Raw genomic sequence first — 17,663 nt, forward strand, 5'->3', positions numbered from 1 at the left:
GCCCGTCTAGCTCAGTTGGTAGAGCGCAAGGCTCTTAACCTTGTGGTCGTGGGTTCGAGCCCCACGGTGGGCGTATGGTTTTTTCCTAGTTAAAACATAGCCTGCGGTTAATAGGCTTTTTCAAGTTTCTCTTACGAAGAAAAACTTTTCTCGTTTTATCCTCCGCCCGACAGCCTAGTCTTGCAAGTTGCAACTGCTTCCTGTTTAAAAAAACTTACAAATTCTTTCCTTCTTTTTTATTTAATAATATTTTTCAGAACAGCTTATGAAATGAAGTTTCATTCATAGATGATTTTAAAAATATATACCTCATTCATTTTATGCAATTGTGAGGATAGATTCTCTTAAATATGAATTCTACGTGTTGATACTGTGCTCAATTTTATATTTTAGCAAAAATAAATAATTAAATAAAACATTCCTTCTATTTTTTTTTTTTTTTGTACACGGTGTGACCCTTGAAATTTTGTTTCCCTCTGTTTTTTTATTTAAAAAGTATTTTAAATAAAAAATTAAGTATTTTTTAAATTATTTTTATGTTTTAATATCAAAAATTAATTTTTAAAAAATATATATATTATTTTAATATATTTACAAATAAAAAATATTTAAAAAATATAATTTTTATCCCAATACAATGCCAAAACACACACTCCTCGTTTGGCGTGAAAAAATGTGTCCAAGAGCGGGCCTACATTTAAGAGAAAGGGAACAACTGTCCCCTTGGTTTCTTAATAAAAATTCATGACGGACGTCCTTCATGTTAGGCCATTGGATTTGCCTCGTTTTTTTCTACATGTCTATTTACCCTCCACGTTTTTTATGCTTTCCCGTTACTCCGTGGCACATCTGCTCTTTTTTTTATCTTGCAATAATTGTATACAAAATTATCATGTATTCTGTGCCTTTTTATTTTTTATTTTGATACGATAATTTCATATTGTATTTCAACATAACATCACATCACATCACATATTAGAATAGAATACGATTATTTGTGTATTGGTATTTATTGAAGTCATATCTATTCCACTCTCCTAGCTACAAATTATGTTCCATGAAGGAGAATACATTTAAAATTGTTTTTTTAAAATATATTTTTACTTTAAAATATATTAATTTTTTTTATATCAGCGCGTTAAAATAATTTTAAAAAATTCAAAATATTAAAATTTAAAATTAAAAATAAAATCAATTTTTTAAAAAAAAATATTTTTAAAATATAAAAACAAATATGATAAAATATCTTTCACAGTTGTTTGCATTTAAATTCTAAAGTGGCCTTCATTTATATTAGTACCAAAACTTATAATGCATTTCTAAGTAGAACTAGTCAAGCCAGGTATGTTATTTCTATGAGTGGCCACCGGCAAAACTCAGAATTAAGATTTTAAGTTGAGTAAGTCATTTCCTTGTCATTTCAACTAACCTTTTGAGAGGATGATCCCGCTTTTGCTCGATACATGTTTTTTATATTTTTTTTTTTTAAAAAAAACTAAATTAGATGCTTGAATTTCTCTCAACAAAGAATTCACACAATATTATTGATGATACGGGTTAAAAAAAGAACGAAAAATATAGCATGGTTTTGAGCTAAGCTTCCGGGCTCGGTTTAGCTCTTTTTTGACACGGTTTGACCACAATTAAATATAGCCTAACATGGAACTCAAATTGAAACGGTCAAACCAGACTCAATCAGCCCATTTTTGGCTCAATTGGATTCTTTTTTGGCTTGATTTAACCAAAGTCAATCTCGCCCCATTTATCCTAACATGTAATCTTTTATGTAATGTATAAAAATCTCATCCACAACACTAAGAAATATAGATGAGAAATGATATCAACATTTTTTTTTATAACACCATCCTAATTTTAAAAATATATTTTAGTTCAAGTAATTCGATTTATTATTTTTAGCCAATGTATTTGATAGCTTGATAGAAAAAGCTCAGGTGATTATTTATTAGTAGTAAATAGAGGTGGTGACCAGTATCTATAATAATAGAAGGTGGTGCCTGTAAAAAATTATCTTTAATAGATGTAAGAACTTCTCAATAGTAAAGTTAGTAGCTCTGTAAAGATAAAAAAATATAATAATATTTTAGAGAGATAAACTCTAAAAATACATGTATAATGAAAATGTTAAGAATGAAGAGACCGCGAACTTTGCTCTTAGAGAAAATTTATAGGACATTTATAGCTCACGAGTCTTGTTATTCTATGGAGAGAATATGGTGAAATGTAATTTTATTTTTTATGATATTTTAAGCTATATTATACTTAAAATAATATACATTAGATTAATATAAAATATTAAAATACCCGCGTGAGATCTTGAATTTTTTTTTAAATGAGAGTTGGTTCATACAAGTTCTCTAAACCTATTAGAAATAAAATAATTAAATAATCAAACACGCCACCAAGAAAAAACCTCCAAAGATGAGCTCCTCCTCTAGAAAGAGCCCAAATACAAGGGCCGCTCCCCCATGAAAAGCTCACAGAGAGATGTAGGCTGTGCCCAAGTAAATTGAAGCGAGTTTTTCAGGGAATATTCTGCGGTTAATTTTGAGTTTATCAATATTGAATAAACAAAACAACATAAACAAATTGAAGGCTCGTGTCATATTTCCAGGTCATGCTATCGATAGAGAAAACGTGTCGTCTATGCTTTATTAGCCAGGGAGTTCCGGGATGTTGAGAAAAATAACAAATATAAAAACCATTTTAAAGAGATGATAAATTGAAAGTTTAGTAAACGAAAATTAAAAAGTTGAGGGATGAAACTATCATTAATAAACAATCCAGTACTCCTCAAATATTATTTTAGACTCACTACTCGCCACCTACTGCCTTGACCACCACATGCCAGACTACCCAATCTACTCCTGCAATCTCGAGGTCATGATTTCTCCACACCATTTCCTTATAAGGGCACACCCTTTTAAGCTCTGCAACTGTGCAACAGCACATTACAGCAGCAATGAAGTGTGCCGTTAGATTTCTCTAGTAGAATCACCAGCCGTCGCGGTGATGAACTAACACTCTTCATTTTTTTTCTTGCTTTTGGTTAAAATTTAATTTTTAATACTAATATTAAAAATAAATTTTAAAAATAAAAAAATATTATTTTAATTTTATTCAAAATTAAAAACACTTAAAAAAACAATTGTTATGTCTTTTAGTAAAACCATCCTCTTAATTTGATGCTCAGTAGACAATCCTTATTTCTTGCTGTCAATTGCCAACTGGCTAGAGCTGTTGTAATCCAGCTTAGTGGCCCACAGGATCACACTCAGGAAAATCCCTCACAAAAACTCTGTCCACACTGGCTTCTGCAGCTACCCCCTCTTCCTTTAACATTTTCACCCTCAATATCTCAATAAACTACAATAATACCACCAATCAGCCACGAGTGTAATATTGTTTCTCTACTCACGATGACAGAAAGGTAGCACCCTCCAAACATAGACAAGCAGGCGAAAAATAAATTCGAATAGAAAAGGACGCTCACAGTTGTTGAAAACGAAAGACGTCCCTGTTCCTTAATCTGTGTTTTCTTGGTCAAAAGGACATTAAAGAGAGAGACTTACTTCATCAGAAAAAATAAAAAACAAATAACTTCTCCCTCTCAAATTTCAGTCTATAGGACGTAGTCGTTTCATTCACGTCCCTGTATTCCATTTTGTTGTTGATTAAAAGTCGCGGGGTTTCCTTATGAAGCAAATAGATTAGGGTTTTGGAATTACAGGTGAAATTATTATTATCATTATCTAAAAGCATTTTTTTCAGTACTTGTTTATAAATGCTTTGTTTTTATTCACAAAATGTTACTCGTTTCTTTGCCTCTTGTTGGTTGTGTAGAAAATAAAGGGAAAAAACAACAAAAAACGAAATTGTGAAACCAGGGTTTCTTTTGTGTTAAATGGATTTAGAATTTCTTCTTTGTTTGATTTCCGAGAAAACGCAGAGAATGTCGTGGTTAGCTGAAATGAGGTTATTAGCAGCGTAGAGTATGTGTTAGTTTTTGAAACTAGAGAAAGTTAAGAAGAAAAATGTTTTAGTTAATTTATTTCTTAGATTTCATATTTAAAGTTTTGTTAGCTGTGAAACCTAACTGAAGTAAGATTTCAAAATTTAGATTACTTATTTCATGGATTTGTCTTCTTGTGATAGTTGAAACCTCGATTTTTAATTTATTTATTTCACAGATCTTTTGACATTTAAAGTTGCTAGGATTCCATTCGTGTACTTGCTTAGGCCAAAAAAGGAACAAGACGAGACATTGAATCAGATCGTAATTTATACTGTAATTTTAGTTTTCATTCTGTGTTTTTTTGGTCATTAATTAACTACTTGGATAACTAAGTTAAGTACATCCATAATTGCTTCTTGTTGTTTCATGAATGTTGTCTTTAATTTTTGACTGAGTAGATGTTTAAAAATGAAATGCACTGTCAATTGCTAAGGAGAATAGGGAATTGGATGATTTTCTTGCAACTTTAGTGTCCTGATGTCCTGAAATTTTGTGGTATTTCAGGTTAGTGATGTCTCTTAGATCACATGAAAGGGACATAAGAGAGTCCGAGTTTTACGAGTATGAAGAAAGGCATTATAAAGATTTGAAGAAGGAAATAATTAGAGTCAGAGTTTCAGGTTCAGTTTACAAATGCCCCTATTGTCATGGGAGAGATTACCATCTCAGGGAGCTTCTCCAGCATGCTTCTGATCTTGGTAGAGGATCAAGAAGAGGGACTCTAAAAGAGGAAGCTCAACACCTAGCTCTTGCAAGGTATATTCGGAGGCATCTTGATGTGAAGGATAGATCAGAGTCCTCCTCGAAAAGGTTCAAAACTGAACCACCTGCCGTAAATGACCATAATAAGGAGCAGCTATTTGTGCACTCTGCCAAAAGGCCCAAAACTGAATCTCTTGCTGAACATGATCATGATAAAGAGCAGTTGTTCATCCCCTCTGCCGAAAGGCCCAAAACTGAATCTCTTGCTGCATGTGATCATGATAAAGAGCAGCCTTTTGTCCCCTCTGCCAAAAGGCCGAAAACTGAAAGTCATGCTGTACATGATCATGAGAAAGAGAAGCTGCTTGTTTGGCCCTGGATGGGGGTTCTTGCCAATATACAAACCGAGATGAAGGATGGACGTCGTGTTGGGGAAAGTGGCTCAAAACTCAGGGATGAATTAGCTAGAAAAGGTTTTAATCCTGTTAGGGTGCATCCTTTATGGGGCCGACATGGTCATTCAGGATTTGCCATTGTAGAGTTCAAGAAAGACTGGGATGGCTTCAATAATGCCATTATGTTTGAGAAGGATTTTGACTCGAATCATTGTGGAAAGAAGGAATATACTGAAACTCCAATGAGGGATCGAGGACAGAGGTTATATGGATGGATTGCCCAAGAGGATGACTATAAAGTCAGTGGTCTTGTAGGAGATCATCTCAGAAAGAATGGGGATTTGAAAAGTGTTGATGGGAAACAAGCCGAGGACCAAAGGAAGGATGCCAAACTTGTTTCCAACTTGAAAAGCACCTTAGAGAGGAAACATGACCGCCTTAGAGAAATGGAGAGCAGATATAAAGAGACTAGTGCATCTTTGAACAAGGTGATGGATCAAAAGGAAGCCATGGAGAAGTCGTATAATGAAGGTACATCTCAGTTATGGAAGTTTACCAGAAGGGTTTAAAGAAACCTTAAATGGGATTTTACTTCAAATTATTCAGATTTCCAGTGATATATTCTGAGAAAGTTTATCTCTGTTTCTTTGTGAAATTTTTGTGATTAGAAATAAGAAAAATGCAGCAGAATGAACATGATCATTTTGAGGAGATTTCTGTTGAGCATGAGAAGGCCACGCGGCTACTACTAGCTCAGAGAGAAGAATTGAAGCAGCGTGAGAAGCAACTGCAGCGACGTGAGGTGCAGAATGAAAATGATCGACTGAAACTTCATCACGAGAAGAAAATGGTAACATACCTTGCCTTTCTTAAAGCTGCCAATTTCTTAGTATGCTGGGGCTTTCTGCAAAATGACTAAAATTGATAGGATCTAGCCTCAGCTATTAAATTTTGTTTTATTGAATTTTGTTTCTCAGCCTGTTAATCCATATTTAAATTATCTAACATTGATCAAGGTAAGGAAGTTTGTGATGTTTTAGCAGATATTACAATTTTGGAAGGCAAAAGCCAAAGCTACCAATTTGAACATCTCTCCAAGTCTACCTCTGGTTGTGGGGTTTTTCCTTACCAATGGGGCTCCTACTCTCACCACCACCTTGGGAATTGTCTACAGGGCGTTTATCTAGGCAACAATTAGATCCAGTTGTACCCAAACTTTTCTGGTTCACCCCAGCATTCACTACTTGCCCTACTGGATTACTTCTTGAATATTTGATTTGAATTCAACTTCAACCAGATGCTCCAAAGCCCTTGTTGCATTCGGTAATGTTTGGATATGTTGAAGGGTACCAGAAACTGGTGCATATGTAACTCAATGCATTAGTTTATGAATTCAATCTCTAACTTTTTTCTGTTGTTATATGTTGATGGACTACTGTCCTGCATCAGCTGTTGTAATGGTGGTGGTTTTGGTTTGTTTGGATACTTTAGGCAGCAGTCCTAGATATTGTTCAAAAATAATATGTTAACCTTGTCTTATCCTTCATACAGAATGAGAGAGCAACCTTGGAGCAGAAAAGGGCAGATGAAAGTGTGTTGAGGTTGGCAGAAGAACAAAAGGTACATGAATTCATCTCCTTGAACTAAAATATTTGAATAGAACAGTAAAATATTTTCAGCTGGAGAAATAATAGAATTTTTTGGCAAATGGCTAACGCAGAGGGAAAAGGAGAAACTGCACAAGAAAATTTTTGATCTGGAAAAGAAGCTTGATGCTAAACAAGCACTGGAGTTGGAGATAGAGTGCATGAAGAATTCTTTACAAATTATGAAACACATGGGAGAGGATGAAGACCTTGATGTCAAGAAAAAAATGGATACAGTTCGAGAAGAATTGAAAGAGAAGAAGGAAGAACTGGATGGATTGGAGCAACTTAATCAAGCCCTTATCATCAAGGAGCGCAAAACTAATGATGAATTGCAGGACGCTCGCAAGGAGTTAATCAGTGCAAGTACCATAAACCATTCTACTCTTCATTATAAAACTTTGAATGTGTTTTGTTTAAGATATTAACTAAGTGTATTTGAAGTGAGCTAATTTAGAGGTTAAATTTCTGTGATTTTATTTCTGTTCATCTTACTCATGTTGTAATGTCTGTGGTATTTGATGAAAGCCTAATTTCCTCACTCCACAGTACTTGGGGCAATGGACAACCCATGCTTTTATTGGTGTTAAGAGAATGGGAGATCTTGATGGCAAACCATTTCATTAGGCAAGCAAGATAAAATTTTTAGATGAAGAAGCTGATGAGAAAGCACTTGAGTTGTGTTCACTATGGGAAGATCATCTTCGAGATCTGAGCTGGCATCCATTCAAGGTCATCCTTGACAAGGAAGGGAATAGTAAGGTATGCAATGCCCAATTCAAACAGAATGGTAAAAATGTTTAATAATATAAATTAAAGTAGATGTTGTGTTAGATTTAGACCTGCCTACATAGAATTTTATATAGGCTCACTAGTCACTAGTACAAAATGCCAATAGATTACTCTAATTGCCTTCTCAGTCTTGTCTTTTCCTGCTTATAAACATATATATTTTGTTACTCCTGCCTGACTAGGTAGAACTTTACACAGTCGCACAGACCTTGAAATGTGAATAAATTGTGGTGGCTGCCCTTGTGAACTTGAAACTACCCTGCTTTTGTTCCTGGTTATACTTTTCTTAACTGAAGCTTGTCATTTGTGAACCACGATGTTACTACAAACAAGTAACTTAATAATTGTCAATATGATGAGGATGTAACTCCTTGAAGATTACAAGAACTGCTAGCTGATTTTTTCCTTCTTTTTCTTTGCCAACAGACCATTTAATTGGTATCTGTGTATTTGGTTCGGGCAATAGTTAACTTTATTCTAGCCAAGGGTGGCTTGTCTTTCTACAAACTTTGTTACCAATTTTCTCTTACAACTTGTTTTTCTTTTCCATTTCTTTTATTATAATTCTCAATAAACATTTTTTTATCCCCTCTCACCCCCACCCTGTTCTCACTTGCTAGAGAGTCTTTCATCTATTTATCACTGATTTGTCCTCCTTATTTGGAACAAATTTTGTGCCGATTAAATTCAACCACAGTGTATTGGCACAGTTTAATTGAGCTGAATTCTATACTGAATTCATGACTGGAATAAACATAATCTGGAACAGTTAAACTAAATATCGAAAGTGTTATGTCTTTTGTTTTACTTGTTTCATTATAAAAGACAAAATGTTAACTTATTGGTAGGATGGTAGGATAGAACATTGAGGCAGCAAGTCTCCACAAACCAGACTTCAATGGGTGAATTTGTGGAGTTGCTGAAACCAGTCACTTCAAATTTTGAATTCAATTTCATGGCTATTCTCTCCTTCCAAGCATAAGAACTGGCCAATAATGAATTTTATGATTTCGCAATTCCTAAACAAGCTGTTATCTTATCAAATTGTTTGTGAATTTGGCTTGGTAGGAAATAATCAACGAAGATGATGAAAATTTGAGAAGTTTGAAGAGTGAATTTGGTGATGAAGTTTATAATGCTGTGGTAACAGCATTAAAGGAAATGAACGAGTATAACCCAAGTGGTAGGTACATAATAAAAGAGCTATGGAATTTCAAAGAGGAAAGGAAGGCAACACTGAGTGAGGGAGTGATGCACATATTAAAGCAGTGGAGACAACTTAAGAGAAGGAAAACCTGAGGTATGTATTATCACCTTTTACCAGAAAACATAAAAATGAAATTTGCAGTTTGAGTGAATGCATTATATTTTCTGTTGTTTTTTTTATCACTATCATCAAGAACAATGATAAACCTAGCAATTTTCCTTAATGGTTGGAGGAATTCAGAGATATAATTTGCCCTTCGTGATTGGCTGCTTGCTAAAATGTCATTCTTGTTGGATATGCATAACTATCATTTCTATATATATAGATGTCTTGATTTTGCATGCTTTCATTTTGTATAGGAATTAACATACATTGGGTGTATAAATGTAAAGAAGAGACCATGCCAATAAGCTAATGCATGTACCAGTGCCTAGGAGGGTTCAATTTTTAGCATGCATGGTTTGAATAGGAATTGTTGAACCTTCCTAGTTCCTAGGCACAAAAAGGCTTAGCCGTACATGAAAGGATTGGATAACATTAGTGTAGCTCTTCTTGCTCTTGACATCACCTGGTCCCCCTCCCCCACTCTCTCTCTCGTGCAGACTTGCATTGTATATCAAATAAGCTACTCCATTGCAGTTCTGAAAAAGAAAACCGTGGCTTTTTTGTCAGAATTACAGCCAGAAAGTGCTCTTTTGTCAGTCGTTTGGCCCTGTCAGAATTCGCCAGTCTCCGCTTTTTGGTTATTTTGGAATGCAGATGTGTATGCAGAATTCGCCGGTCTCCGCTTTTTGGTGTATTTTGGAAAGCAGATGTGCATGCAATCACCCTTGAACTTGTACGTGATACACTTAGTTGATGTTCAATATGTCTGTTACTTCGTTGGGAATCTGGGATGTCGGCATTGTTAAGTTAGTGAAGTATACAGGTTTTTGAAAACTACTTTGGGTGATCAAATATCTTGGTTTTCTTTCTTGTAAGCCATCTGGATGTGCTAGAAATGTGTGAGCTGATGTGTTTAAAAAATGACAATTCTGGTGGTTAATTTATGGTTTCCAACAGTACGACAGCTCCGATTGCTGTAATTATGAACGGCATCATTTTCGGCTCTAACTCGTTGCAGAGAAAATATCATCGGAGGGAAGGTGAGGCTGCAGGAACAAGGGAATGATTGGAGCTGTGACATGCTATAAATATGGTTGAATTTGGGTTAAAACATTGACACGTGGCTTAATAACTAAAATAAAATAAAAATATTCAATAAATAAATAAAAAAAATTAAATATATTCAATTAAAAATTAAATATTCAATTTATAAATTACTAATATATATATATATATATTAGAGTTATGACGAGCTGATCAAATTTAAAAAACATCAACCTGTCATGAGATCAATAATTTTTTAAAAAAAATTTATTATCATATATAATATTCATATTATATTATTTTGATAATTATGTTGGTAAGTAATGCAAATATTTTTTATTAGCCGGTTTTTTTAACAGCCCGGTGAAGGCTATGAGCTCCATTGTTTGGGGAAAGGGCAGGGTGTTGAGATCTTATGAGCACATTTTCCCAAGACGACAGCCCCGATGAATTCGCAGGCCTCTTTCAATTACCGATGTACCAGAATTTGGTCCCTCTGGAGGAGGTAATGAAACAGCTGAGGGATCTTTTCGATACATAGAGAGGCGCCTCGTTCCGTGCATCGTGATGAATTTTAACACTTGAAAAAATAAGGTAATGTGGTCAAGTACAAGCTACCTTTGCACCACCGACGTAGACACGTAGTTAAGTACTATTAGCAAATCAGCAATCAATGCGGGGGGGAAAACGCAAGCAAAATATCCGAGTAGTAAATTACATAAAAACCGCTGTTTTTCCCTGAAAATACCGTCTTCAGCTGCTGCTACCCCTGCTCAAAACCCTACCGCCATCTTCTCTTTCGCCAATCACACACACAGGGACAGAGACTGCAAGAAAAATCTCCACACACACAAAATCCCCAATTCGATCAATCAAGCAATCATGGCGACGCACTCACCAAATCTGGAATGTCGCATGTACGAATCGCGATACCCAGAGGTGGACATGGCAGTTATGATTCAAGTGAAAAACATCGCCGATATGGGTGCCTATGTGTCTTTACTCGAGTACAACAACATCGAGGGTATGATCTTGTTCTCGGAGCTTTCTCGCCGTCGGATTCGGAGTGTTAGTAGCTTGATTAAGGTTGGCCGCATCGAGCCTGTCATGGTCTTGCGTGTTGATAAAGAGAAGGGGTATATTGATTTGAGCAAGAGAAGGGTCAGTGAGGAGGATATTCAGGCTTGTGAAGAGAGGTATAATAAGAGCAAGCTTGTTCACTCTATCATGAGACATGTTGCTGAAACTCTGGGTATTGATTTGGAGGTATTTTTTTTTAGTTTTAGGGTTTTGATGGTTAATTGTGTGGCCTTTTGTGTTATTTTGAGTTCAGTTGAGTGAAATTCTAGGCAGTCAGTTAGTGTAATGCGCTCTTACGAGGTTGTGTTTTGCTGTCTTAAGACCACGAAGTGTTTTGATGTGTTACTTTTTAAGAAACCAGCAAACGTGTTTGCACATTGGCTGTAGTGCAAGGTTGCTTCTGGTTGATTTTACATGAGGGAAATTTATTGGTGGTTGAACATAATTGAACCATTAGGATCATGGCTGTGGACATGTAAAAGTATTTGAAGCTCTCAGTTTGATTTGAGCATATCCTATTCAGATACTCCTGTAATGTTTTGTTATTGTTCATTAACATGCCTCTTTTCCAGAGCTCGTCATGGCCTGAGATAACAGTGTTGTCATGTTCAAGAATATGAATGCTTTCAAATAGCGTTTGCCAAACTAAAACCAGTACATATTGCAGGAACTGTATGTCAATATTGGCTGGCCTCTGTACAGGAAATATGGACATGCTTTTGAGGTGAGAATTTGGAGCTCTTCATTTTGGAGATTTTTCCTTTTTGACCTGTTATGCACTACTCAAGGAATTGACATGCAGGCATTCAAAATCATGGTGAATGACCCTGATTCAGTTTTGGATCCCCTCACTCGTGAAGTCAAAGAAACTGGCCCTGATGGACAGGAGGTAACCATTGTTTGGTGAAGTCTTTGACACATTCTTTCTGTTGATTACAGAGATTTCATTCACGGTGCAGGTAACCAAGGTAGTACCTGCCGTGTCAGAGGAAATCAAAGAAGCTTTGATTAGGAATATCAGGAGAAGAATGACCCCACAGCCACTGAAGATAAGGGCTGATATTGAGATGAAATGTTTCCAGTTTGATGGTGTTCTCCACATTAAGGTCCATTTCGCATTCTTAGCTTTGCCTTCTTTTCCTGTGGGCGGTGTTCTTGCACTTGACCAAGTTTACTGTGGGTAGAATTTCTAGTTTCGTGATGCTATTCTATATTACAAAAGCTACCCTTTGACTTTGCAGGATGCAATGCGGAAAGCTGAGGCCGCTGGAAATGCAGACTGCCCTGTGAAAATTAAACTGGTTGCTCCTCCACTTTATGTTCTCACCACACAAACCCTAGACAAGGTTAGCCTTATTCTGAGAACTATCTTAGGATGAAATAGAGAGCCTTACATGATTATAGATTTTTTTATTTTTTTATTATGTAGGCAGTTGTGAAATTCCATGTGCAAGTCCTAACTCCCACTAGTGTCATGCATAGAGAGAATGCTAATTGTAGTAATGATCATGTCCAAATGCCGAATCTCATTGCTTTTATTTTCTTTGATGCTTTATACAACATAGAATTGTAGGCAGAGATCAAATCAATTATACAATGATGTGCTAACACATGTTGGAGGATGTAAATATGTACTCAAACTCCCTGCTCTTAGGGTGACAAGAATACTTGCACCCCTCGCCCTTTTCCCCTTTCTTTTTAATTGCCTGGTAGGGGGTGATTAGCCAGCCTCATAAAGTTCAAGGCAGTTCATTTTCAGATTTTGAAATTGCCTAGGTTGTGATTTGTGCAAGATAGCAAGATGTCATTGGCATGGTAAATTAGCCTGCTGGAAAAAAAAGATAAAAGAACTCTGATCATTTAGTATTTTTATTATGTACTGTCACTTGATTTAAATTGAACTGTTTACTGAACTTTTTGTTGGAGGCCAGAATGTGAAATGGGCTGGTGACTGTTGATGATTAGCTGTTTTACAGACCAGCATTCTGATTCCTATGATTTGTTATCAAGCTAGAATTGAAGGCCCTGTCGATTGTTTTTTATTTTTTTAAGACTTGGAGACAATTATGGGATAGTCACTACTGTGTATTTGTATGGTGCTGATGAAATGCTCTGATATCTACTGGCCCATGCAGGATCAAGGAATATCAATTCTCACCCAGGCAATTGCCGCATGCACTGAAGCAATAGAGGCGCAGAAAGGGAAACTTGTCGTGAAGGAGCCACCGAGAGCAGTGAGTGTCAATTTTTTCATCTGCTCAAGGGTTTTTATTTGTTTTGAACACTTCATGAAACTGGAATTCATCTCAGAATTTTTGGTGTCAGCCATAAGGGCTTCTTTTTGGACAATTTATTTACTTCAGTTATAACTTGCTTTCCATTCTGGGCTTCTCTGACTTGGTATATTGTGGTGTAGGTGAGCGAACGAGATGATAAATTGCTTACCGAGCACATGCTTAAGTTGCGGAATGCCAATGAAGAGATCAGTGGCGATGAAGATAGTGAAGAAGAAGAAGATACGGGGTTGGGAGATGCTGATGTGGAGAACGCAGTAGGTATAATGGAGTGAAAAAGGCAGCGGAAACTGCTACTTTTTGTTTGGAAAATCATTTCCCCAATTTTTTGGACAAGGTTTTGGGGGAATTGTATTGATGAGCTCGTTTTACCAATTTACTGAATCATTGAGTAGATTTTAGGTGAGGATATAGAACTGCCTATTTATTTAACTGCTGAACAATTTGCTATTCTCTGTCGTCTTTCTCTAGTGTTATATCTTGCTGTTGCACACGAATGGCACTTGGATCGGGGCATGTATATATATATATATATATATATATATATATATGCTTTATTCTATCGTTAATAATCTTTTTCGTGGAAACTAATAATGAGGGTCTCACAGGCTCCACCACTCTTTTACTCGTAATCTTCCATTTAAGTGAAAAACTAGGCAAACAGAATTAGCGGGGATGATCTTAGAAAAAATAATAATCATGAAGGTACAGAAGGGTGTAAAATACGACTGTCATTTATAGATTGGAAGGGTGGTTGTGTGCGTGTTAAATGGGTGTTCCTGTTTTTTTTTTTAAAAAAAAAAAAAAATTATTTAAAACCCAAGCCTTTGCCCGTGTGTTTTTGAAATCCATCTTTGAAGATGGATGGTGTTTCTTAAAATATTGTTTTTGAAAATAGTTTCCTAGAAAATAAATTGGAATGAATTTTATTTAGATTTTTTTATTTATTTTTAATACTAGCTTATTAAAATCATTAAAAAATATTAATTTAATATTTTTTAAGTAAAAATATTTCAATTTTTTTTTAAATAAAAACAAATGCAGCGCCAACACTCTTTAAAGCAAATGTGTTTGCTATATATAGATTTTCAAAAAAAACAAGTGCTTGTTTCCTAAGTGGGATATTTGACCACGTTTGTTTACTGTAAAATATATTTTTTTTTGTAGTAAATTTTAAGAAAGTGAATTATTTTTTTATGTTTGGTAGTGTAATGAAAAATAAATTAAAAAACACTTTCTAATGTTTGATTATGTTATGGAAAATGAGCTGCAAAATAATTTATTAATGTTTTATTTTTTCAAGTTTATTAAAATAATTAGGAATAAATTTTACAAATTAGAAAGTTGAATGAGAATGAAATTGAAAAAAAAATATAATTTCATAAATTATTTTAAATAAAATAAATAATAATCAAAATAATAGAAAGATGAATAAATTAAAATTGAAGGATTAAAAATAATACAAAGATCAAATATAAAATTTTAAAAAAATAAGAGATGAAGAAATTAAAATAATAATCATTGATATTTCATAAATTATTTTAAATAAAATAAGTAACAATCAAAAGAATGAGGATCAGATATGATAGATAAAAAATTTCAATTAAAAAATAATAAGAAAAAAGCAAATAACAATTATAAAAATAAGGATTAAAGTTAATATAAAAATTAAATTCTAAGGGATAAAATTAAAAAATAAATATTAAAAATAATATATATATATATATATATATATAGCAATCAAAAGTTTGAGGACCAAATTTGATATAATAAGCAAATAATATGACATTTCTAAATTTTTTATAATTTCTGAAAAAGTATTTTCCGTCTAAAATAAAAGGAAAATATTTTCTGAAAACTAAGTAAAATTTTTCTTTGATTGAAAAATATTTTTTATTAACTAGAAAATATTTTTCACTGACTAACTTTTCTAATAACAAACAAATAAATTAAAAATTTTAAAATGATTTTCCAGAAATCATTACACTAAACACACATGTTAAAACAACATTTTAACTTCTCCAGTTATCTAGAAATGGGAAAATGGAAAACATGCTTTCCCAGGAAAATAGTTTTCATTTTTAATTTTAATTAGTACTAGCTTGTAACCCGCATTATGGATAAGATTTTAATTTAATTTCTAAGAAGGTATCAGCATTATATGTGTTTTTAGGAATTATGATTTTTTTAAAAATCAACAAATGAAAATGTATTATTTATTATTAAAATAAATTAAAAATATATATATATAAACTGATAAATAGAAAAGGAATTGTTAATATTAATTGATTCATTGTTGTTATTGCTTAAAAAACCTACAATAAAAAGGTGAGAATTGTTTTTAAAAAGCACGTACGAATGTTTCTAATTTCAAAAATATTTTCAGTCAATAATGTCTCTAAACTGTTTTTAAACGAAACTAAAAATTAATTAATATTTTAAAAGGTATGGGAAAGTACTATCATTTTCCCACGTCATATATTTATTTATTTTTCTATCCTCCACTCCAGTACTAAATTCAATAAAAAAGGGGAGCTTCTTCTACCAGTCGTGGATCCGAAGCCAGCCCATCTGATGTTCCTATCCATGGATCCAAGCCATCAGAACATGCATTCTCGTGATCTACAGAGTCCTTATGACTTGCTCTTGAAAAAGAATAATCAAATCAAGGCGTGGGGAAAGTACGCCACATGCTCTTTTTTTCCTGTTTGTTGTCTTTTTTTCTTGATGTTTTTTTTGGCTTTACATGTTTTTTTTTTCCCCAAAATTATCTTCTTCTTCTTCTTCTTCTTCTTCTTCTTCTTCTATTTATTTTTGTTTTTATATTTTTTTAAAAAATTATTTTTGTCAATTTTTTTTAATATTAAACAGATTAAAAATTTAGTTCTGCAGTTTTTTTTTTCTTTTAAAACATTATGAATTATTACAATGTTTCCCTACATGGCTTTTCTTCTTCTTCTTTTTTTTATGATTTTTTTTTTCAAAATGATCTTTGTTGATTTTGCTTCGTGATTTTTTTTTTTAAAACACTGTGGATTGTTACAATAGTCTCCACGTGGTTTTTGTTTTGCAACAGTGTTTCCCCACATTTTTTTTTTCAAAATTATATTTGTTGAACTTTTTTTTTTTAAATATTGAGCTGGTTGAGAATTCAGCTTTAACTTTCCCTGCATGCTTTTTTTTTGTGTGTTTTTTTCAGAGTTGTTTTTGTTGATTTTATTTTTTTTAATATGGAGCTGATTGAAAATTTAACTTTGTAGTTTTTTTTTTAAAAACATTGTGGATTGATACAGTGTTTCCCCACATGATTTTTTTTTTTATAGTTTTTTTTTTTCTTTAAAACACCGTGGATTGCAACAATGTTCCTCCCATATGATTTTTTCTTTTGTTATGATTTTTTTTAAAATTATCTTCATCGATTTTATTATTTTTAATATTGAGTTGGTTAAGAATTACAACTGTAGATTTCATCATAAAACACTATAAATTACTACAGTGTTTCCTTGCATGATTTTTTTTTTCCTTTTGTTTTTTTTTGTTATGATTTTTTTCAAAGTTTTCTCTGTTCATTTTATTTTTTAAATATTAATGTTAAGAATTTAATTTTGTAGTTTTTTTTAAAAAATATTATAGATTGTAATAGTTTTTTTCTATATAATTTTTTTTTAATTTTTTTCATAAATTCATGACAATACACAAATATCCCACAAACCTGCAGCATCTCGCGCATGGCTTATAGTGTTAATTTCATATAGAAACTAGAATGGGTATTAATGTTTGTGTATGGGAGGACAGACCCCACTCCTGGTTCAAAAGAGAACCCCATGCATGCATGGGCTTGAAAGGCTCTCTCTTTCTTTTTTTGGCCCGTACTCCTAGCCCGAAAAAAATTCTCAGCATGCATGGGCATGAAAGGCAAGGCATGTGTGTTTAGCTTTCTTTATCTTTTTTTTTTTTTTTTTAATGGGTAGACTACACCTCTTTTATTAATAAATTAGACGAAAATCTTGGCACGAGAGAGAAGAAATCGCGTATCAATCAATTTTGAGTGATGAATTTGTCATTTGTGTATTTTGTATTATATTATATACGATAACAAATTCATCTTTTTATTTTATTCGATTAACCATATACACAAATTGTAATCCATGAAACTACGAATATAAAATATTATAAAGGGCAGACCTTGGAAATTTTCTCTTACAAAATTTATTTACTAAAAATAACTCTAGAATTATTATTCATAACTAAAAACTATTTTTTTTTATAAATCATATCAAACTGCCTTTTAGTACATAATTGAAAATGACCAGGTAACTGACCAATAGAAACAAATTACATGTAACTATTGTCTTTGTATTGCTG

At 33.3% G+C, this 17,663-nt stretch overlaps 2 protein-coding genes and 1 non-coding gene across 4 annotated transcripts; all 3 read left to right on the plus strand.

Annotated features, from left to right (window-relative positions):
- Window positions 1–73, plus strand: TRNAK-CUU (transfer RNA lysine (anticodon CUU)). The gene has a single exon. It is a non-coding gene; the product is annotated as a tRNA-Lys (tRNA).
- A 3,459-nt stretch (window positions 74–3,532) lies between these two features.
- On the plus strand, window positions 3,533–9,807 carry LOC118043195 (factor of DNA methylation 4). 2 transcript variants are annotated; one of them, XR_004686602.2, is made up of 8 exons: window positions 3,534–3,748; window positions 4,538–5,661; window positions 5,799–5,980; window positions 6,682–6,750; window positions 6,851–7,138; window positions 7,326–7,538; window positions 8,637–8,868; window positions 9,448–9,807. XR_004686602.2 is itself a non-coding variant. In XM_035051072.2 (6 exons), the coding sequence occupies exons 2-6, from the start codon at window positions 4,545–4,547 to the stop codon at window positions 7,401–7,403; spliced, it is 1,734 nt and encodes a 577-aa protein (XP_034906963.1). In that variant the 5' UTR covers window positions 3,533–3,748; window positions 4,538–4,544; the 3' UTR covers window positions 7,404–7,539. The 2 variants fall into 2 exon arrangements, 1 of the variants encoding a protein (XP_034906963.1); XM_035051072.2 differs by lacking the exons at window positions 8,637–8,868; window positions 9,448–9,807 and having other exon boundaries at window positions 3,533–3,748; window positions 7,326–7,539.
- A 790-nt stretch (window positions 9,808–10,597) lies between these two features.
- On the plus strand, window positions 10,598–13,751 carry LOC118043196 (eukaryotic translation initiation factor 2 subunit alpha homolog). The gene is made up of 7 exons (XM_035051073.2): window positions 10,598–11,190; window positions 11,672–11,728; window positions 11,807–11,893; window positions 11,964–12,110; window positions 12,246–12,350; window positions 13,140–13,238; window positions 13,421–13,751. Exons 1-7 carry the CDS (start codon window positions 10,807–10,809, stop codon window positions 13,571–13,573), a joined length of 1,032 nt encoding a protein of 343 aa, XP_034906964.1. The 5' UTR covers window positions 10,598–10,806; the 3' UTR covers window positions 13,574–13,751.
- Window positions 13,752–17,663: the final 3,912 nt, after the last annotated feature.

The sequence above is a fragment of the Populus alba genome, chromosome 10 (assembly GCF_005239225.2).
Source record: "Populus alba chromosome 10, ASM523922v2, whole genome shotgun sequence".
NCBI classification, from domain to species: domain Eukaryota; kingdom Viridiplantae; phylum Streptophyta; class Magnoliopsida; order Malpighiales; family Salicaceae; genus Populus; species Populus alba.